The sequence below is a fragment of the Ursus americanus genome, chromosome 22 (assembly GCF_024610735.1).
Source record: "Ursus americanus isolate L20-20 chromosome 22, mUrsAme1.1.p, whole genome shotgun sequence".
Classification (NCBI taxonomy): domain Eukaryota; kingdom Metazoa; phylum Chordata; class Mammalia; order Carnivora; family Ursidae; genus Ursus; species Ursus americanus.
Genome location: NC_142148.1, coordinates 33,898,401 through 33,922,617, shown reverse-complemented (window position 1 = coordinate 33,922,617; position 24,217 = coordinate 33,898,401). Strand labels below are relative to the sequence as shown.

The 24,217-nt window shown below is 40.8% G+C and overlaps 1 protein-coding gene across 4 annotated transcripts in view; it reads right to left on the bottom strand.

The window, feature by feature from the left end:
- The window catches only part of PLCB4 (phospholipase C beta 4), a 399,303-nt gene that overhangs the window by 33,839 nt on the left and 341,247 nt on the right, over window positions 1-24,217 (bottom strand). For all 4 annotated transcript variants that reach the window (XM_045808925.2, XM_045808910.2, XM_087853750.1 and 1 more), the window contains exons 25-27: window positions 16,921-17,023; window positions 15,399-15,563; window positions 12,731-12,935 (exon numbers count right to left, since the gene is read on the bottom strand). In XM_045808925.2, coding sequence (XP_045664881.1) covers window positions 12,731-12,935; window positions 15,399-15,563; window positions 16,921-17,023 — 473 coding nt within the window. The remainder of the gene's footprint in view (window positions 1-12,730; window positions 12,936-15,398; window positions 15,564-16,920; window positions 17,024-24,217) is intronic.

The window sequence follows — 24,217 nt, the reverse complement described above, 5'->3', positions numbered from 1 at the left end:
AAAAACAAACAAACAAAAACCAAACTACATATGGGCTCACAGTTTTCTGCACCTATTTTTTATTCTAAACTTCACATATCTTGGAGATACTTATCAGTAATGTAGATATACTATGTTACTTTTAAGGGTTGCTTAAATATTCCATGTTTGGAATGACTATAACTTCTTTAACAGTGACCCTTATGATAGACTATTAGATTACTTCCAATTCTTTGCTATTATAAAGAGTATTGCAGTGAAGATCCTGGAATGTCCAAATCTTAGAGCAGACATTGGCAGTGTCCACAGTATAAATGCCTAGGAGTTAGAATGATGTGTAAGGGTATTTGTCCTTTTGGTAGGAGTATTGCCAAGTCGCCCTCAAAGAAGTTGCATCAATTTATTTTCTTCTACCAGAGGTATACGAGAAGGTCTGAACGTAGGTATCACTGAGGTCCCTAAGAACTCTTTGCCTCGTAGTGGGGAACGTGATCAAATTAGCTCTTACATCTTGCTTAGGAAAAATGACAGATAATCATTTTTCTGGAAACTTAAAGTTCTAAGAATATATTTACCTACTTTAAGTCCAAATTATGAACATTTTCAGGCATACACAGAAGTAGAGAGAAAGGTAAAATAGCCCCGGATACACTGCTGAAGTCCTGAGTTATAAACAGTCTGCTCCATCTCCTTTATCTGTCATACTTCCCTTTCTTTCTCTCCTCTCTCTGCTGACACAGTTTGAGGCAAATTCCAGACACTATAACATTTCATTCCTAATTACTTCTCTACGCATCTCTAAAAAAGGGCATTTTCTTTCAGAACCAACTACACGAGCACCGTATCCAACAAAGTTGGCATTAATTCCTTACCACGAATAAATGGCCCATCTCAATATTTCCTCTATTTACAATTAATTTGTTTGAATCAAGAGATAAAGCCCATACTATGTCTCTGAGAACGAAGCCTCTTATATTTTCTTTAATCTAGACTAGTTCCTGCTACTCTTTATTTTTCGTAATTTATAGATTTGTTGAGGAGACAGATGAGGTATGCTATAAAATGTCCCACATTCTGAGTATCAGTGCTTCCTTGTTGTGTCATGTAGGCTTGACTTTCCCTTTTTATATGAAGACTCCAGGGGAGGTACTGTGACTTCATATGGGTCCCACGCAAGCGGATAAAGCTTGATTGCCCCACTTGTCCTGGTGCTAAACTCATTGATTGGCTCCGGACTTCTAATCCATCTGTGCTGGACTCTCAGGTGCCTCCTCCTTGCATTTGTCCACACTGTCACAGGGCAAGGTGAAACTCACACTGTGCCCACTGAACCCGCTTCCCTCTGTGGAGAAGACCTACCTGACGTTGGCCTCCCTGCACACTCCCACATTGGATACACTTTGCCTTGGCTTCCCACTGATATATCTTAGTGGATGATCCCCATGGCTGGCTTGTTAGGAAACAAAGTACTTGCTTATCTTTAGTGATACACAATCAGGTTGAAGGTCTGGAGTGTATACAGCATTTTTCAGGTTACTGGTAGTCCATTCAGGAGGAATAACAGATAACACTTTAATCACTTCCAGCTGATTATAAAACCAATAAAGCAAGACCTTAAAGTGTGAAATGACCCATAATCCTTCCAAACTAACCAAGCTACTTTCATTTTTGTACACCCTTGTGTCATTTTTTCCACATGAATACATATTTTATATGGTTTATTTAAAATTATATAATCTCTTTTCATTTATTAGGTTTTACCTGTATAGTTTTAAAACTTCCCTTTATTGAATGAATAATGTTCCATTGAGTTTATGTACCAAACTATTCTCTACTGTTAGATATTTAGATGAACTTTCATTTTTTTTATGAAAGATGACTTTGCAAGAAATAGGTTAGTACAGAAAGAGACCATTTCCTTTTATCAGAAAATGTGTGGTTGAGATACATAAGATAGCAACTTACATACTTGATGAGAATTATTAACAAAATTTGTTCCTAATAAGCTTTAAAATAGTTATTTAAGAATATTTAATGGAAGGAGTGGGTACTAAGAAAATATAGCAGAATTAAGAGGGTATAGTAAGATGAATAATGCCCTTCAACATTCATGACTGCTGGGGACCTCAGAACTCGAGCTTATTTACGAATAGGGTCTTTGCACATGTAATTAAAGACCGAGATGGCACTGGATTAGGGTAGGCTCTAAATCCAATGATTCGTGCCCTTATAAGATGAGGAGAGGACACACAGAGACAATGAGAAAAAAAGCTAGGAGATGACAAAGACCGAGAATGGAATAATGCAGCAAGCCAAGGAATGCTGAGGACTGCTAGGAGCCACCAGGAGCTAGGAAGAGGCAAGGAAGGATTTCTCCAAGAGGTGCCATATCTAGGATTTCAAACTTCTAGTCTCCAGAACTATCAGAGAATAAATTTCTATTGTTTCAAGTCTCCCAGTTTGTGGCAAATTTGATTACCAATGGTAACTGAGAAAAAAGTTTTGTTTTGTTTTTTTAAAGGAGATAGAAGTTTATTTGGTACCTTGCAAGGGAGCAGTGAGCAGGGCAGCAAAGGAGAGACAGTCTGTCACGAGGCCTGTCACGAGGTGGTGGTGAGCTGCCATAGTTATAGGGCAGAGTGAGTAGTCCATTGTTTAGTTAGGGCCTACGGCTATTTCAAAGTAGGTCGCTTAATGAGCCTGTTTGCATAAGCTGTGGGCCCTTTTGCCTTGTTCAATGCTCCGTTGCTCAAGCCTGTTGCCTAAAATAGCCTGAAAGGGCCTCTATATCCCCCCCACCGATCCACAATGACAAATCTATGGCATTTGGGTGGAGGTCTCATCTTCAGTAGCTTCTTCCTGCTGAATGAGGGGTGGAGAGATGTCCCCACTTATGGGTCAGCATTGGTCAGTTGGGAATTTATACGTAGGAACTACAAATGGCAGAGTCAACTGAATCCTAGGTAGATAAGATATACGAATTTCCCTGAGTAGAAAGAATTATCTGTCAGCTTGGAATTATGGCAGCAAAGGAATCTTCTATTCTTGGGCATATCTTTCAAATAAAGTAGGCTTTCTCATTGTTAACAAGAAGCATCCACCAGCCCCTGGAGACCTCTCAAGGACCCACCATGGTTTGATCAAAGAATACATTGATTCCCAGAGTATTCCTCCTGTTTCCTGCAGCAATGACTTGGTCCCAGCCTTGAGAACTGATTCTACACAGTTCAGAATGAGAAGATAGGTGCTATATTTTATAACATATAGTCACGAAACAATATGTAAACTAGGTCATATATGGTTTTGTATTACATGGACAAACTGGCTAAGATGTTCTTATCAGCCATCTGCTGTAGGATTATGTAGATAGAGTCTAAATTATACATCCAAATAAGATGCTGCAGACTTATCCATTAGTTGGATAAATATCATTACTTAAATCCATCTTCAATTACCAATATTAACAATTCTAGAAGCTTTTGGAGAATTACGTTTCCAGATCCTGAAATCTTGCCTTGTTACTCGAGTTTAAATGAGATGCCCTTTTCACAGTTACACACGCCTTAAAAATTTTTCTAGTATACAACATAACTCACTATTATAGTGTTTTTCATCAAACGGCAACAAAAATACACAAAGTGTAAATAAGGCTTGTTCAAACTGAATCACATGGGACAGAAAGGAGATGATGAAATGCCTTGTACAAGGCTTAGGTTACTTGAAACAGGCACTTCAATCCTGGCATTTCTGAATAATAAATCAGATACTTCTAGGACACGGGATTTGCCATGTGGTGGCAGGTGCTGGTTCTGCAGCCAGAGTAAGAGATCACTGCAGAGGGCAGCAACGGGGATAGTTCCACCAAAATTTTTCAGCAAAAGGGCTCAGGATGACGGTGTCAAGGCCTATTGTGGCCTCTTTTCTGTTGTAACTTGGTTTCTCCTCTGACCAGAGCCACAGACACCTGACTTTTAAAGAACACTTTACACACATACATATATTATACATGCACATATATTTATATGTAAATATGCTGCATATCAAAAAAGGAAACCGATTTTTAATAACTTAGTATAACCAGAGAATGAGAAGCTGTCCCTCCAATATCTCATACCTCTATGTGCTTGTATAACTCTATTAGAGAATGTTATTTTTCTTTGTCTCAGGCCAGGAAAAAGAAAATGAATCTGGCATACTCTTGGCCAAAGATCTGCATATTCAAGTAAGCCGGTTATCTTTCTTTGGTGCCAATAGGCCATTTCATGGGGATCCGCCCTTGTGTTGGAGGAATGCTGTGGCTAGGCAGATCCCATGTAGTTCTGCATTCCACAGGACAACCCCCTCTGGCAAGAGTGAAGTTCAGATGGTGGTCAGCATTGACTTGTGTGCTAGGCGTGTCTAGGGACAGGCCACGCTGACCTTCTAACACGGTAGAGACCTGTGCACCCACAGGGCGAGCTGAAACCTCCTGGATGTCAAGAGGCCAAGGCACAGGCTCTGGAACCTTCTTTTTAAAATGCAACCAGTCTGCCTTTTCTCATTTGCTTCTTTCTTCTGGACTTAACAGAAGTTTTACTTATTTGTACTTAAAAAAATACCATCTATTTCTAGGTTTAGTGCCATTTCCAACAATCTGGTCACTCCTGGTGAAGACTTTCCATGCATATTCGTTTTTTTCCTCCTCCTTCCCTCCCACCTATTCCTCCTCCTTTCCATACAGAGTTGAAAGCACAATTTAAGCATTCCCCCCCCCCCCAACTGAAAAGAAGATAGCAATTCCTCAGTACAGACTTCCAGATACTTGCTGGCTTCTCAAGGGAGCTCTGTCTTTTGTTTGCTCATTTGTTTAACGGTTGTTTTTCAAGGCATTTAACTTAGGTGCCTTGGCGGTGAGCACCGACCCCGTGGCACTTAGATGGCTTGGCCGCATGTGCTCACTCTTAGCTCAGTCTCCCTCCTGTTCTCCATTCTACTGTTTCTGTGTTAGCAAGAGGTAAAGGGAGCAGAAAAATTTATGTTCCCCTAATGGCTGCAAAGCGATGTTAAAAAAGATCAACAAATCCCCTATGATTTTAGATGAGGTCTTTTAGCTTCTACCAAACGATGAAGCATTTCCCAAATTGCATTCCTAAAAAAGGAAAAGATACATCAGGTGTGGTGGGGTCAAAGATCCTGTGGTCAAAGAGCACTGGGAAATGCTGATGTGTTCCCCTCTTCTCCGGCTCCACAGTAGATTCCAAGGAGTGCAATCAGGAGCCTGTTTAAATTCGCCGAGCCGGTCAACTTCTGCGGTTATGTCGCTATACTTCACCCTGCCCCCTGCTCTGGAACTTTTCTTCTTGGTGTTCTTACCGATATTTTCTGTAGTTCAGAGGAAGCTATCAAAACAGATACCACTGCAATGCAAATCAATTTTTCCACAAGTATTTGATTGACTAAAGCGTTTTCGCATCCACAAAGGAGAGGACAAAAGAAATGGAAGGACTTTAAATTCTATCAGGAAATCCTGAGATCACAGCCCAGGAATGGCATCTTAATTAATGATGTTCCGCCTCTGGGACTATGTCATGTACGGAACAGCCCACTCTCTTTGCAGAGGGTTTGGAAAGCAACCCTGCAAAGACGCTGGGCAGAGAGAACAAGAAACACCCACCCCCAGCCCCCCTGATGTATCTTTAATCACAAGGCAGGCGGAAAGGGGAGCTGGCAAATAAACAAAGGGCTGCTTCATCTTTGCTTGCATAAAACAGCCAAGGTGCAGAAATCAAAACCTCCAGCTACAGAAGCAGGGATGAGCACTGCTCCAGGAACGAGGGCTGAGCGGCTCACACAACCCGTCTCGGAGCGATATTTCCATAAAATGCTGATGTGCCATGTATTCCAGAAGCAGGCCATCAACTCTCTTATTTGTTCTCCTTAGCACTCAGTGATAATAAAAGCTACAGAAATGATCAAACCCATCAAAAGCAACAGTGGGTGGGACAAGAGAAAGACGAAGGCTCATTTATTTGCTATCTGCTTGGGACCTCCTTCCCGTCACCAGCAGCAGCGGCTTGCAGTGATAAAGCCGGGGCCACGGGTAAGCGCTGATGTCCTCCGCATTTGTCCTAAGGATAAGGCGGCAAAGACAACCCCAGTACTCGAGGCTCACTGGATTTGGCAAAGGAGAAGTCACCTTAGCACCCGACCCAGCACTTTTCTTTCGTGTAGGCGTGTGGGGGTAAACGAGAGGGCCGTTTTACTAGACACTCAGTAGAAAAATAATACCAAAGAAATTAAAGTCTTTTTGACTCATTCCTAGTCATCCCTCTCCAAATGTCACCATTTGTTTTTTTTTTTTTCATGTGGAAGTTTAGTTTCTGATAGTTAAGAGTCGTCATCTGTCTTCTTCAGCCCGGAGACACTTTATCACCACGTGGCTTAGGAACAGAACCATCTGTGGAGAGAGCTCAGAAGGGCCAGCAGCCGTCTTCGCTCTGTTGTTTTCTTGCGTGTGTTGGGAGTTATTCTACAGCGATGAGGAGGAGAAGTGGTGCACTAAAATACCCGGCCTCTGACTCCTGACATGGCAAGGAAAGAAAACAGGGAACTGACAGGAGAAGAGAAGGGTCAGGGTGGAAAATACTGGATCTAGACCCAAATCATGTTGGGAGGAACTGGGGCAGCCCAGAGTTCAAAGCTTCTAAACGCCACCATATGCAAGAAGGTGAGAACAGTTACGGGGCAACTGCAAAAGTACCAAATTGTCTCCATCAGGAGGGATTCCTCATCCTCTGGTGACCTCACAGCACAGAACCCCAAAAAATAAGTGACCCAAAGCTCCTGCCAATACCCAAGCCCTCCCTAAGGAATTGTCTGAACTTGGAAAAGCCTTTTAGGAACATTTTTCTTGTTTCTATAAAATGATGCCACCCACCTGACGTTACTGAGATTTAAAATACATTTAAAAATCATGTAGAACATTGAGTTGCTGTTGCTTAAAGAAAATCATGGTAAAATTACTAATGCATTAGAATTCCGAAACTCTACAGTAGGCACAGAATTAAAAGATTTTTCTTACAATGATGAATTGCTTATGACAAAACAGTTTACTGCAGCAAAGTAAAGGGCAAAGTTGGGGAGAAGCAAATAGAACGAATGGATTTTTCTTGAGCTTGTCACAAATAAATACAAATGAAAAAAAAGTTAACGTAAGGATTGCTGTGGTCAGGGACTGTTCCTAAGCCGTGGGGCTCCAATACTTATACTGCTGTTATAGAGAAACAGTGTCCTCAGGTACCTAAGTGGCCGCAATGAAACAGCATCCTGTTAGGCCAAGAAAAGTAGACAGTGTTTGAATCCCCAACCATTACCTTCATAGAATTTTTTCTAGACATTGCAATGTATTTGAGACTACTTTGGAAGTTATACAAGAGAGAGAGAGAGACAGACAGACAGACAAACTTAGGAGTCAATTAAAATTTGATTTAGGGGCGCCTGGGTGGCTCAGTCGTTAAGCGTCTGCCTTCGGCTCAGGGAGTGATCCCGGAGTCCTGGGATCGAGCCCCACATCAGGCTCCTCCGCTGGGAGCCTGCTTCTTCCTCTCCCACTCCCCCTGCTTGTATTCCCTCTCTCGCTGGCTGTCTCTATCTCTGTCAAATAAATAAATAAAATCTTTAAAAAAATTTAATTTAAACAATTACTTAAAAAAAGAACCCAATTAAAAAAACCCAAAAAACGAACAAAAAAACTCCACAAAGGGTACTAGAGAGTATTTTGCAGGAAAAGGAATACAAATGACCAAGAAACACACGAAATATACTCAATCTGACTCATAATTGTAAATACACAAATTAAGATACCACTTTTATTAACATTATTAAAAAAAAAAGAATTTTTTAGAATCCAGAACTGACCATGGTGAAGGAGAATAGGCAGTCTCAAAGATAATGGGTGGGAGCACGTACTGATCCAACCAAAGGGCTGGCTAAAGAGACAGTGGTATAAACATATAATGGAATAGTATATAACTTTTAAAAATAATTTAAAAGTCTTATATGTATTGGCAGGAATGTTCTCCATGATATATTATGTAAAGAAAGCAAAGCATAGAGCAGGGTGTATTATATTATCTTTTTGAGTTTAATTAAAAAGGAAATATATGTGTATATACACATATACACATAAACGGTACATTTATGCATATATATATTTATTACATATACACAGATATGCTTTATGTTTTATAACCTTAGGCTGTTTTAAGACATTCATATCTTTCTTTTATTTAAAAATGTTATCAATGGGGTACCTGGGTGGCTCAGTCGGTTAAGCATCTGCCTTCAACTCAGGTCATGATCCCAGGGTCCTGGGATTGAGTCCCGCATCAGGCTCCTTGCTCAGCAAGGAGCCTGCTTCTCCCTCTGCCTGCCACTCCCCCTTCTTGTGCATGCTCTCTCTCTCTTTCTCTGACAAATAAATAAATATTTTTAAATATTTAATATATATGTTTAAAAAATATATATTTTAAAAAATTTGATATATATATATTAAACTCTTTGTGCTATTTTTATATTATACTGCTGTTATAGAGAAATAGGGCAAAATACAATTTTTAAAAAGTTACAGAGGTTACATATGCTTACTTAAATGATCCAGAAGTAATAAGAAGAGGCCTGCCATATGGTGTGTTCTCTGTGATGTTCCTTGCAGTTGTCCAACGCAGTGGGCCAGCGCCACTAAACCCTCACCCCCATTCTCAAAGAGATAACTTCTCTTAAACTTGGGTGTATATCCTACCAGAATTTTTTCTATCTACTTTATGTATATGTATAAACAGATAGTTAAGGGTCTTTGTAGGTAATAATGGGATCATTTTGCAATTTACTTTTTCTCTTGGTCATAAATCCCTGTCATCTTTCTGTTCCGAACACTGAGATCCGAGTCATTATTTTTAATAGATACATGCTCTTCTACGGAATGGCCTTCCGTATTTCATCAGTCTCTACTGATGGACTTAGGTTGTTTCTGATCTTTTTTATACAAATAATGCTGTATGAAATTATACCATGGATTTAAAAAAATGGTTTGATTTTAGCTATCTGATTAAAGAAATACATAATTCCTAGGTTAAATATTTGGTGAATTATAAAAGTTGAGATTTCATTAGCTTGGTCAGGCATAAGAGGTCTTACTTCGATAATTAATCTAAACTTGTAAAGTGATTTTGGACAAACTGACGCACCTAAAAGCTAAGAAATATAATTTACCAAATTACTTAGTGTCCTGAAAATGTGAACAAAGTGCCAAACTTATTCATCAAGAGCACACTCCTCTTGAGAAGTGACACTAGCTTTTCAGGACACATCGTCAAACATGGACCAGAACTTCTCAGGTTTAGCACCATATACCCTTGTGTTTCAGCTTCCTCAGAATATGCAAATAAGTCCAGCATTTTTCTTATCAAGGCCTTGGCCTGGGCTGCTTCCCTGTCCAGATAGAAAATCAGTTTACCTCTCTGTCGTGATTCATCGTTCAAGGTCCCAACAGCCACGGAAGTACCCTTCAACCTCACTCTGATTAACCACTTCTTATTTTAATGCTCCAACACCCTCTGGCATACTACCCCGTGGGCACTGATATAACAATTTACACTTACTTACGTATATGCACATATATGTGTGTACAGGGTTGGAAAATTCTTGAGGATAAGTGTAGATGACTTTTTCAACTTTGTATCTCTTACCCATACAGTAGATACTAAATAATAATGACTACATCGTTTCCCTTGAGAAAAATATTTTACATGAAGGTACTAAGAAATTGTTCTTACTGATTAAACTAGTAAATGTTAAAAAAGAGTCGAATCTCATACACTGCTGATGGGTTATTTGGCAATCTGTATGTTAAGTTTTAAATATACACACAACTCTTTCCACTTCAAAGAATTCATCTTCAGGAAGTGATCACGAATATTTCCAAGACTTTACATTTAGGGTCCTGGGCACAATAGTTTTTATAAGAAAAAAAAAAAAAAGGAAATGACTTCAATGTTTATCAATAACTAAATTATGGATAATTATGGGTACATAAAATGGAATCCCATGCAGCTAATAAAAATATTTCATGACATGGAAAAACATTGTCTATTAAGTGGAAAAAAATTAACTCTCTGAAGTAATGAGTCCAAATGACTATGTACAGTAAGATCTACTTAATTAAAGTAGAAGAAATGAAATTGAAAGTAAAGGGACCAAAATGGCAACAGAGCTCTCTCCGGGAGGTGGATTTATGGATCACCCTTTTATTCTTTGTGCTGGAAGAATCTCTTTCTGATACATATATTATTTTGTCTATTTTTAAATTAAAGATTTGAGAGAGCGTTCAGGTCCACCTGAGCAGGCGGAAGAGCAGAGGGGGGAGGGACAGGGAGGAGAAAGAATCTCCAGCAGACTCCACACTGAGTTCAAAGCCCAACCTGGGGCTCCATCTCATGCCCCTGAGATCATGACCTGAGCCTAAACCAAGATTTGGCTGCTTAAATGACTGAGCCACACATGTGCCCCTATTTTGCCTTTTACAGAATAAAACCTATCAAAGATATTTGTGGAATGAATAAATCCATATTATCTTTCTTTGGCCATATAAAAATCTGGGATCTATAGCAACAATTTGCTCCCCCCCCCCACTAGGAAATGCTAGCATGCAGGGCTGCAGAGTTTCATTTTGAACTTTTCCCTATAGAATCAACAGAGACTATCAATGTCCTAGGGAACAGGGACTCTATAGATTTCCTACTCTGAGGACTCAGCACTTAAATGTTCAGATCTGAATGTGCGAGGTTCCGCAGATGGAGTAAGAACAGCACACTGTGTAACTCAAGAGGCCATAAAGAAAATCAGAAAATAAGAAAAAGACGGTTCTCATATTCTTATGTTGCTCTCCTCAGGTAAGTCCCTTAAGTAAATGCTCATGGTGCCTGCCCTCGGTTTCCTCACACCCAAAAGAAATTATTCAAAAATTTTGAATAAACAGTCTTGGAATGTCACATTGAGGTTAAGACATCAACTGCAGAATCCCCCCACCATGATAACATGGTACAGACATTTCAAAGGCTTCCGATACAACGTCAGTGACCACAGTGACATGTTAGGAAAAAACAAATACGTGAGACTATTTTTAAAGAGATTAATTTGAATCAATATGTACACAAATACAGACACTGGGAATGAGCTGACATTTCTACAGACATTTCTTCGGCACAGACCTACAAGTGCCCACACCCCTTCTCCACAACTTCCGGACTCTGTGGAGAGTGCCTGATACAAAGCAGGAACTCAACAAATTATTCTTTCCCCTTCTCTATTCCAACTGCCCATTGCCCTGGAATGAATGAGAGAGTTCCATCTGAAAAGTAACCCATGCAGAGGGCAAACCTGTAAGTCTTCCACCATATCTGTTTATACGGCCATTTCTAAAATGTATTAGGGATTACACACTGCCTACTTTCTAAGCTCAAGTATGTGGAACATGGTATTAATTCATCGGCTGATGCTCATACAGACATACTGTAGGTTTTTCCTGTCTCTTTTCTTACCCACTTAAGCAGCCCCACAGCATCCCACCCAGCCTCTTTTCTGTGCTGTTATATCAGCTACAGCATGTTCTGGCTTCTAATATAGGCTTTCCTTTTAAATGAAAAGCAGAGGAGGAGGAGAAGGAGGAGAAGGAGCAGGAAGGAGTCTTTACTCTAGATTTGGTAACTGAAAAAAAAATCCTCATGGTTCACATCCCTTCTTGAATCTGCAATCGGGTTTTTAAAGCTGAGGATTAGAGAATATCTGCCCTCCAGAGATGCAAGCATTATTTAAAAAAACCCCACAAAAGAACCCCCAAATCCCCAGACAAAACTGTGACGTATGCCAGCATGCTACAGAAATTGTCTTTGTATCAATAACACACCTCCGAGTGTGCACACGTCTCTGAGCCTTGCTACGTGCTACACTGTAATGACGAGGACTTCACAAAAATGCTTTGAGGGAGGCAATAGGAGCATCTTCAATTTACAGGCCAAGGAGTGAAGGTTTGCGAGGTTGTCACTGTCCCAAGGTCACTCCCAAGCCAGGAGTTAGAATTTGCACCCTTGGTTAATTTGACATTTTCACTCGGTTTCCTTAGGGTTCAACAGACCGAGAATACAAAGGATCATTGTCTTCTTTTAATGTTCTTGACTTAATTGATGGTTATAAAAAGTGAATATGTTTGGGTATAAGCAAAATCCTATGATTTGGTCCAGGTTTGATTTCTCCCATTGATTACCTAAGTAAAACCAAAGGTAGTCTTCTGTGGATAGATGACTGGGATTTGTTTGTGAAATTGAACTCCCTAGTGGATTGGAAGAAAATCCAGCCATGTTGATATCTGAGTACAATTTAAAATTTTTAGGGATAACAAATGATATCTATGGTTCCATATTACTTATGTCTTCTCTCCCTTTGGATCACCGTGTAAGTAAATCCTTCACCAACATATTTGTAAAAATTGATAAACCGTATAAAATTACAGTATTTTAAAATAAGAAAGAACCTTATAGATAATCTAGTCTTGCCCTTTCATTTCTTCCTAGGAAACCTGAAGTTACTATCTATCCTTGATTTCTTCGAGGCTATGGGGGTTGGCAGCACTGGTAGGAACAGACTTTTTTTTTAACCATTGGTGAAATATTTTATAATTCTATAATTTAGGACTTCTGTACTCAAATGTTTAACTTACCTCCAAATCCGTCAGGCACATATGTTTTAAGAACAATATTGCAGAAAATTGTTGGCAGTGATAATGGTTTATTTCCCTCATTTCGAAGAGAAATGTGTCGATAGCCTGCTTGGAGGCCATCCAGTGGAAGAATCCTCTGGCCTATCAGCCTGTTGTTGTCATCATACACTGCTATTCTCAAGACTGCCAGGTCAGGGAGGATTACCTGCAAACAAAGAATGGTACCTTTCATGGGTATTTTGGAAAGCTGCTCCCAAGAGCCCTGACGCTAGGAATCTGAACCATATCCACACTGTTCTTAAATGTGCCTTTGTGGTGAAAAGAAGCCCATGATTGATTTGCATTCCTAAAATATACTGCCGCAGCTGGAGTGTCCGAGCCATCGAGAAAGCAATTGAACAGTCTTCCTGGAAATCATCTCTTTGAAAATTTTAGATGAAAGGGATGTGAAAGATTACTGGTCCAACCCTTGTCATCTTTGCCCATCCCCACGCATATAATGGACAAAAAAAGGAGACCCTGAGAGATCAAGTAACTTTCCTTAATCTCTGAGATCGGGACAGCTGGGCCTGGAATTGGGGCTCTTGTCTTTGAATCCTGGGGTCTGCCTCCTACCTGGGCTGCTTCTGATAACTAGCTTGGCCTGTTTTTAAGAATATGGAAAGTATCTTTGAAGAAATGCTCCGTGTATAAAGGACAATGTATGTAGAAATTTGGATTCTCCCTTTTTCTTGCACTCATCAGTTTTTAATCTATTTTGAGATATTAAATAGAGATGGGGCAGCTAGAAACATTAACATATACCCAAGACATCTACTCTTGCTATCTTCAAAACGAATAATTGGACACAAAATCTGAGCTCAGCCAGCAGAATCCTAATTCAGATAGAAAGTAGCAACTGGGGGCGCCTAGGTGGCACAGCAGTTGGGTGTCTGCCTTCGGCTCAGGGCGTGATCCCGGTGTTCTGGGATCGAGCCCCACATCGGTCTCCTCCGCTATGAGCCTGCTTCTTCCTCTCCCACTCCCCCTGCTTGTGTTCCCTCTCTCTCTGGCTGTCTCTATCCTGTCAAATAAATAAATAAAATCTTAAAAAAAAAAAAAAAAAGAAAATAGCAACAGGACCCAAGAAAATCCACTATTTTAAATCAGGAATGACTTTTCATTGGCTAGGAACAACCAAGACATCTTGGCTAATTTGAGTACTGTATCTAAGGCTAGACAATGGATCGGTTGCCTAGTTATGTCTAGAGATTATAATTTAATCCGATTTTGTGAAGATGAAGAGGAGAAATCAGGTTAAAATTCATCCAACTTCATTTACTCTATTGTTTCTCATGTGGTAAAAGGGGGCTTGCCTTGTGAGATTAGTGCAAAGAGCAAAAATATTAAAAACAAGAGAGAATAAAAAGTGAAAACACTTGGTACCAGTGAAAAGCAATTTAACTTCTGAAGAACAGGGAAGGATGCAGAACCGGCATCTGGTTTCTGGGGCTATTGTAATACCATACGTACAAACCAAGGTTGAGGTCCTCCTACTTATCAAAAACAAAGAACGTCTGAAGTCAACTTTCTGAATTTCTAGAAATATGTCTAGGGATTATTCATTCTGCCAAAGAACACTGGCCAGACTGACAACAGAGAACAAACTATAAAAAACCTGGGGGAAGAAAAAAGACCCATGACAGCTATGTATGCAATTGACACCATACCCTGTAGGAGAGAAGGTCACAGGGGGGGTTGCATGGAAATAATGGTGTTCACATTACAGGGAGAGCTTAAATCCCACAATGGCTTGTTTCATTGAACTACTGATCTTCTGTAATCTGGTTTCTGTAAACCAGTGAGCCTACTCTGAAACTGCTAATCCTCATTTTTGTTAAACTAAGCCAATGATCTGAGTTGCAGGACATACAAATGGAGCAGAAACACCAGAAATCCTGTGCCTAAGGAAGAAGCAAGAAGCTATTCTGGTCAGGATAACAGAGCAAGTGAGAGAGGAAAACAGCTCTTCTTGGAGACAGCACTACCAATGCATGGATTTTTCAATACATCTTACACCGACAAAAGAGAAACAAAGGGAAAAAAAGGATTATAAGATTAAACACTGAATCATTATAGAGTATGACTGTGATTGGTCTGGGGATCAAGGTCCAGTAGTAGGAAAACCCCCCAAAATGCAAAATAGCACGTGAAGCACAGACTGTGGGGGTGGCAACAGCTACCATACTTTCTAGAAGCACAGGACAACACCAACTGACCTCTTTAAGGACATTTATTGGCCTTAGTTTTGGGTGCACCATCCTACCCGTCCTCTTGGCTAAAGGAGCACTGCAAGTTACCAGGTGCTGCCAGGGCAGAAAAGAACTCTGCAGTGTATGATGACGTCCACCAGTGAGGACACCTTCTAAGGAGACTGCCCTCCTGGAACTTGAGCATTGCCACACAGAAGGTGGGTTCCTTGGAGGAGGAAAGGAGAGCCAAAAGGACAAGGACAAACAGAAGTAACAATCATATTACATCCATAGAACTTATGCATTGGAAGAAGAGAAAAAGACGACATTTGGGGTTGCGTAACAGCCCCTATATCATGTAGTGTCTTTGTTGTCTATGCACTAAAATGTGGCCCCCGAGGTAGCACAGCGAGTCTGACATGTTGAAAATGTCCTACCTTCCGAAACACAAATGATTCTTCATTGTACACTGGATTGAGTCCGTTGTTCATCACCATGCGAGTTCGGAATTCCTTACGTATGGTGTCGGTGGGCAACCCGTACATATCCACTTCTACGTATGTACCAATTTTCTTATCTGATAAAAACTGACCTGATATGACCTGCGGCGACACAGCAACAGGGTGAGAGAGAGGTCAAGTCTGCGTAATTGTCTAGTCTGTGTATTACCAATAATCTGGAAGTAAGAAATCTGCTGTTCATCTTTAGAGATTTTAATTACCTATGGAAATAATGTATTCATTCCTTACTAAATGAAAACATTAGTGAGCAACTACTCTACGCAAAAAAAAAAACAAAAACTGCTCAAGACAGAGGTTCTGACGTTGAGAACTGTCTATAAAAAGAAGAAAGAAATGATGAACGCTGTAATACAAAGAAATAATGTCCACAGCATCTTAATTCCACCTAAGTACCCACATCTATGAAACAAAGTGATGGGTTCAAATATATCCTAAGTTCCATCAGAACTCTGAAATTCTGCCCTCCCACACTTCACTGAATTCTTTTGTAAGTCTTAGAAAGAGATGCACTGAAGAAAAAAGCAATGCTAAAATTTGCCTGTTATCCTTTACCAATATTGACAATGGTCAGAGGTATATATTTGTAAAGACCAACATTAAATTCCATCTATTATAAAGCCACGGACAGACTATTTTTCATTTACTTTCCAAGGACGATAGCCATTTAGCAGGGTTTTTTTTTCTGTTTTATTGAATAGATAATTCTGAAAGTTTTTCAAGGTAAAATTTGACATACAATAAACTGTATGTTTTAAAGTATACATAAGGTCAGTTTTGACATATGTGCGTATCTGTGAAACTGTCATAGTTTTCACTTTTTCAGAAGGTCATGTAGTTGGAACCATGCAGTATATACTCTTTTCATTTGCTTCTTTCACTTAGTAATACGCACATCAGTTTCCTCTATGTGTTTTCATGACTCGATAGCTCACTTCTTGTCAGCACTGAATAATACCCCACTGTCTGGATGTACCACAGTTTACGTATCCAGTCACCTTATGAAGGACATCTTGGTTGTCCAATTTTTGGCAATTACGAATACAGCTGCTACAAACACCTCTGGGTAGGTTTTTGTGTGGATGTAAGTTTTCAATTCATTTAGGTAAATACCAAGGAGCACGACTGCTGGATTATAGGTAAGAGCATGCTTCCAACGTGGCTGCACCATTTTGCACTCCCACCAGCAATGAATGAGTTTCTATTGTTCCACATCCTCCAGAAGGTACTTTTGGGATCTGGTGTCTTCTGCTGAAAGTCGCTAATAGTTTTACTAGTGAATAAAATGTATCTCTTAAGAAAAAAAGGGGGAAGCACAAAGTTGAGAGCAACACATGGATCTTGTAACTTGACATTAAATATTTCAATGTGATTTCTTAAGGGTTTTCCAGGACCATCAGCACATACATTTTCACAATTCTGTGACAAGCAGGGGCCTTACCTGCACTGAGCAAGTGGCTGCAATAACCCCATCAACAGGAGTTTCAGAGAAGGGATCGAACGTTCGATCCGGCCGTCTCATGAAATCTGGTTTGAGGAGGTACCTGGTGGGACAAAAGCATAGAAAGAGTTTATTAGCTGTGTTTACATGCCTAAAACACTCATGCTTCAGGACCCTAAGTACTTCTTTTTCCCCATCTCTACTTTAGGAGATAGGCTTTCAGGCAGAGGATTCTAAGGACTGAAGAAACTATGCCTTTCCTACGGGTAATTCTGAATAGAGGAAGGAAAGAAGGAATGTTTTTATTTTTTATTTTTTTTAAAGATTTTATTTATTTATTCGACAGAGAGAGAGACAGCCAGCGAGAGAGGGAACACAAGCAGGGGGAGTGGGAGAGGAAGAAGCAGGCTCATAGCGGAAGAGCCCGATGTGGGGCTCGATCCCATAACACCGGGATCACGCCCTGAGCCGGAGGCAGAAGCTTAACCACTGTGCCACCCAGGTGCCCCAGAAGGAATGTTTTTAGGTTCCAGGCTTGGTGACATCTAGAGCTTCCTGACACTATTATATTCTCTTGAACTTTTTGATGCCATGGACCTCTTTAGATACTTACCCTTATATGCACAAAACAAAATACAAAGAATAACAGTGAAAAACCAATTATTTGAGCTCTAGTTATTAAAACATGGAGAATACATGATACTCTACTGTATTGCATTTTAATTACTGCACTGAATTATGAGATCTGATGCCAAGGTGATAACTACAATTTCAAAGTACTGATATGCATAAAAATATTTTGTGAGATCTACAATAATTATATGAAAACATCTGTGATTTACATTGGTGTTAGAGTCACAGGTACTGTTAATATTACTGTGGATTGTTGTCTCTGTTCACAGTCAAAAGAACCATGAAATACCAGTTAGAGGGAGGTGAACATAAAGATGTAATTATTTCTCTATTTCTAGCCAGTGCGAATAGGCAAGAAAAGGAAATAAAAGGTATCTAGGTGAGAAAGAAAGAAGTAAAACTTCTCTTCGCAGATGACATGATCTTGTATATAGAATTTAAGGAATCTACCTAAGGAGTCTACTAAAAAGTGATCAGAGGGGGCACCTGGGTGTCTCGGTAGGTTGAGTGTCCGACTCTTGGTTTTGGCTCAGGTCATGATCTCATGGGTCATGAGACCGAACCCGCACTGGGCTCCACTCTCAGTGTGGAGTTTGCTTGAAGGCTCTCTCCCTCTGCCCCTCCCCCCACTCACACTCTCTTTCTTTCTAAAATCCTAAAATCTAAAGAGTAAATCTCTAAAAAAACAATCAGAAGTAATAAATGAATTCAACAAGGCTGCAGGATACAAAACCAATATATAAAAATCAATTGTATTTCTAAATACCAGCAATGAACAATCTAAAAATGAAATTGAGAAGATTCCATTTACCATAGCACCAAAAAGAATAAAATCCTTAGGAATAAATTTAACAAAATAAGTGCATGTACTTTGAAAGCCGCAAGACACTGTTGAAAGATATTAAAGAAGATCTAAGTAAATGGAAAGACATCTTGTGTTCATGGATCAGAAGATTTATATGGTTAAGATGGCACCATCACCAAACCGATATACAGATTCAATTCCTATCCAAATCCCACCTGGCTTCTTTGGAAACGGACAAGCTGATCCTAAAACTCAAGGACCAAGAATAGCCCAAACACCCTTGAACAAGAAAAACAAAGTTGAAGGTCTCATAATTCTCAATTTTAAAACTTTCTACAAAGCAACAGTAATCAAGGCAGTGTGGTATTAGCATAAGGACGCACATATAAATCAATGAGATAGAGCTGGGAGTCCAGAAATAAATTCGTGTATCCATGCTCAGCTGGTTTTTGACAAGGATGCCAAGATTATTCAATGGGGGAAAGAATATTCTTCTAAACAAATGTTGCTAGGACAACTGTAATGGCCACATGCAAAAGAAGAAAATTGGCCCCTTCCCTCACATCATATACAAACATTAACTCAAGATGGACCAAAGACTCACACGTAAGAGCCAAAAATGATAAAATTCTTAGAAGAAAATATTAGGATAAATCTTCATGACTTGGCAATGGGTCTTAGATATAACATCAAAAGCATAAGCAACAAGAGAGAGAGAAAAAAAAGATAAAGTTGGCTTTATCATAAAGCTTTTGCACTTCAAAGGACACTATCAAGACAGTGAAAAAACAAGCCACAGAATGGGAGAAAATATTTGCAAATCATACGCTATCTGATAAGAGGTTTGTGTCTACAATAGGTCAAAAACAAACAACCCAGTTAAAAAAAATGGACAAGTGATCTGAATACACGTTTCTCCAAATAAGAGAAACAAATGGCCAATAAGGACATGAAAAGATACTTGGTATCATTAGTTATCAGAGAAGTGCAAGTCAAAATCACAGTGAGCTGTCACTGCACACACATTAGGACGGCTATAGTAAAAACGTCAGATAACAGTAGGTGTCGACAGGGACGTATTAAAATTGGAACTCTCATACATTGTTGGTGGGAATGTGAAATGACACAGCGCACTGGAAGATAGTCTGGCAGTTCCTGAAAGAGTTAAACAGAGTTGCCACGTGACCCAGCAATTCCACCGTTGGTATATACCCAAGAAAAATGAAAATATATCCACACAAAAACTTGTATGTGAATGTTACAGCAGCATTATTCATAATAACCAAAAGACAGAAATAATCGAAATGTCTATCAATTCTGTGGCATATCTACATAATGGGAAATTAGTTAACAATAGAAAGAAATGAAGTACTGGTATCTCCTACAACATAAACCTTGAAAGCATGATGCTAAGTGAAAGATGCTGGTCACAAAAGACATATTACATGAATCCATTTCTAGAAAATGTGCAGTACAGTTAAATACAGAGAGAGAGTAGATGGTGGTTGCTTACGGCTGGGAATAGGGAGCAGGGGACAGTGGGGGGGACAGCTAAAGGGTATGAGTCTTCTTTGTGAGGTAAGGAAAATGTTTTGAAATTGACGCAACTACACAATGTCTGCCCCTTATGCCCTTTGATTACAGTCACATAATCTCAGCCAGATTCCATAACCACCCTGAACTTGTATCAGACAACTTCATCTAAGAAAAAACAATTTTTGTTACAAAGGACTATAACCACAGATAGAAAAATTCCATACTAATACGAGCACCAGATAAGGGACAAGAAAAGCACTTTCCCCCAAAACTCTGGGTTGATTTTTAAGTGTAAAAGAATCAAAATTAGAGGGATCAAGTCTTTCCTATTTCTTTTTTTTTTTTTTTTAAAGATTTTATTTATTTAGTTCACAGAGAGACAGCCAGCGAGAGAGGGAACACAAGCAGGGGAAGTGGGAGAGGAAGAAGCAGGCTCCCAGCCAAAGAGCCTGATGTGGGGCTCGATCCCACAACGCCGGGATCACGCCCTGAGCCGAAGGCAGACGCTTAACCGCTGTGCCACCCAGGCGCCCCAAGTCTTTCCTATTTCTTAGGAGCATAACTTTTACTGATTCTCACTCTAGACGATGTCAAGTTTATTATCTTTTAAAATACAACCCAAAAAGAGTCTCAGGCGTGACATTTCTCCTTAAAGAAAAATGCCAAGTCACATTTTTGTGGTTTTGACAAAGTTGTCATTCATTGCTATCTTCTAAGTTTGGACAAAAAAATGTTGAAGAAAATAAGCCCACATTCAATGTAGAAGTAATCATCAGTAAAGAACCTCCAAGGAACGACACCGATTTTTAAATCAAGCATATAGAGAGTTTCCAGAATCATTCAAATATTAAAGATGATTTTCAACTTTCACCTGTCTCCAAGAGAATGCAACCCTAAATACTAATTTAAAATCTCTCTAACTGAACAAAAGAGATGGTTTCCTAGATTTACAGAGAGCTGAGCTTTTTTTTTTTTTTTTTGTGGCTAGTGTTAGCCACTGGAAAATATGATGATACAGCAAAAGTTGAAGCCTTAGGATGGAAAGTAGATGAGAAACTGAAATACTACACACGCTACTTCAAGTGAAGCCGACCAGCACTGGCAAAGGGTCGGACCTTAGCTCCAAGGGGAGGAAACGGATGATGATTCCGGCTGTCACAGGAGGGGGAGCATTTGGAGTCTAGTTACAACGGAACGAGGAATTCCGCCTACTGACAGCGGCAGGGGCAGGGCCGTCCCCAGATTCAGTACTCTCCATTCCCCGCAGCCATTTCTGAAGGGACCCTTCTCACCGAAAATGCAAAATTGTGATATCGATGATTTCCTGGTGCCAAAAACTTTCTTCCATGTTCCCTGCTTCTGTATCTACTTAGAAGAAAATGATCAAAAAGAAGAAGTGCCAGGGGAAAAGGGAAAGAAACCGGAGTTCAAGTCTCCAAAGCAGGCAGCCTCAGTGTAATGTGTTGATTTTATATGCTTAAAAAAATATAAGAAAGCATAGGAGAAGTTTGACAGGGCCAGGAGGTAAGCCCCGGCTTGGGGGTGACACTGAGCCAGCTTGTCTTGGAGGAGTGTCTGTCTGGGGCCCAAGGATGCAGCAGAGGCTGCCACTCATTGGTGGCTGTGCAGGTCCAGGGACCCCCAGTCACTGATGGGATCTGTGTCGTTACACAGGGCTCTGAACGTAGAAGAGTTCTGGGGTTTCATGCTCTGCAGCCACTGTCTCGAAATGCTTACAAATTCGTGAACAAGGAGGCCTTCATTTTCATTTTGCATCGGGGCCCGGTGCAAACTATACAGCTGGTCCTGCCTGGTGTTCTTTGGTACAGAAAATAAATTTATTGTAAGCATTCAGGTCTGTGTGGTGAATGTGCGCATAGGGGCAAAGCCAAGGACGAGTAAAGGGATCCAAAGATTTTCTGGGGCCTTTGCAGGGGTCTCAGAAGGCAAGAGAGGAAGGGAAGAAGGGCCTTCAGCCAGGTGGGTGAACAGCAGCCGTAAGAATCAGAGGAGGGGGTCATAAGGAAGGACAGCCTATTTCATCACACCCGAGACGACATCAATTGTTCAACACTCCCCTATGTTCTTTACCAGCAGGAAAGCAAACTGGCTGATTGTTAACTATAACATATCATGGATTTCAAGACACATTCCAACTTGAGAAAGGTCTACAAAAAGTGTGCATCTTTGAGTCATAAAGCATCCTACTATTTTGATATCGACCATCCCAATTTCCTCGAAAGCATGCAGATGTGAGAAATTAACTTGCTCTCTTTTGTTTCATTAGGATTTAAAGAAGTGCCTCCCATTTTTATACCTTTAAAAATGAGTTTGTCATAAATTCCCGCTCAGTTTCCTACTAAAAATCACACTCAGCGGGCCCGATGGCACAGCCTCCCAAGAGATCGGCCCAGAGAGCAGACAGGGATTCCCAGGTAGGTTCCCACTGTTTTGTTAGTGTTGATGGATTCAGAGGGCATCCAAGTGCTTTGCAATGCTGACGTTCCCTATAAAACAGCTACCTTTTCCCACCCTAAGCCTAAAAGGTACCGAGGGGCTCTTTACAGAAACGCAGCCCTCAGGCACGCCAACAAGGAGTTTTTAACAAGTCCCTGCAGGTGGGTGGGTGAACGACAAGGGCGATGTAATGAAAGACAGAGCGTTCTAGATGCCCTCGTTCCATGGAAACGCACCTGCGTGGCCAGCCCTGTATCTACCAGCCGCGACACTCCATTGCGGAGAGCAGAGAAACACGACTGAGGAAGGTTTCTGCCCTCTTCCTGTCTGCGATGACCTTTGCCTCCAGGTGGGGAAAAGGGAAGGGTGGGGGGACAGTGACACATGACTGAACACAACCGGCAACACCTCTTCAAGGCGGGCTGCCCCACTGAGCAGTCCTATTTTTCTAGCCCCTCTGGTGGGACTCCGGTTTTCGGTCACATTACTCAAACACTTCAGTGTGGAGTTCAGGCTCCAGTAGCACCGTCCTTGTTGGGAAGGTATTTTAAAATAAGCAATGGTGCATAAAAGGAGACACTGATCATGTGAACCGGGGCAAAACAGAGAGTCCTGCAAAGAAACAGAGGGCATGCATACAACTCCTGTTGGGACCTCTGGATCTGGAACAGTCACCCTCCCTGCGGAAGTACTGGCAGTGGGACAGCTGAGGCAAGGAGGGCAAACTATAGTGTCACTGGGCCACATGGAAGGCTCTGAAGAGGGAGCCCCGGCAGGACTGGTGTGTCTGATATGAACCATCAGGGCTGGGCTTCAGCCTTGAGCTTTTGACCCCACACCACCACTGTCCCTTGCAGCCTCGCTGCCTCAGCTTGCCCCAGGGGCCCCCCATCAATGTATGTGCACCATCTCCTGGTGATGAACGCTGTGCATTACACAACAGAGCTGAAAGAAAATGTAAAATGTGGGGGCGCCTGGGTGGCTCAGTCGGCTGAGCGGCTGCCTTCAGCTCAGGTCATGATCCTGGAGTCCCTGACTCGAGTCCCGCATTGGGCTCCCTGCTCAGCGGGAAGTCTGCTTCTCCCTCTGGCCTCCCCCCAGCCATGCTCACTCCCACACTTTCTCTCTCAAATAAATAAAATCTTTAAAAAAAGAATTCTAAAAATGTGTACTTGGCGGTTTTCTTTTGAACTACATAGTTTTTATTTCTTTCCGTAATCGACATGTAACGTAATTGACGTATTAGTTTACAGTGTACGATTTGAATTCACAGCAGAGGAAAATATAACGTTTGTGCCAGCTACGTGTGTGGTGGGTCACTCACGGGTGGAGGTGCACTGGCAGAGAACTATCTGGCAGGAGGAGGAGGGGCGAGTGTGCACTCCGAACCCCTGACTGCTGAAAAATGTTATCCTGACTGGCTGTTTTTAGTGATAAAGATGAGGTATTCAACCAGGGAGGCCAAGAATTTCCTGACAGTAGCTATTATGGATGGGATGGACTCCACTGGATTCATTTAGAGGCTTGGGGACAGCCGCGTGGAGAAAAAAAAGGCCACACCGGTTTTTCCTCTACAGAAATTTAACTTCACATTTTCATTTAACCTTTCCGTGTTCCACTTTATGAAATTAAGAAATTAACATTTCCTAGTTCACTCCTTGGTTCACAGATTTTAAAGAATGCCAGTTAAGTAAACTAGAACAATATTCATAGCATTATTTTTTGATAAGTGCTACTTACAAGACATGCAAGAAAATCAAGACAGGACAAAGCTTTCTTCCCAGGTGTATTATATTCAAATGGACGCCCACGACTTCATTACATACTAAATCAACTTCATTCCTCTATTTGTCTTAGGCAAAATAC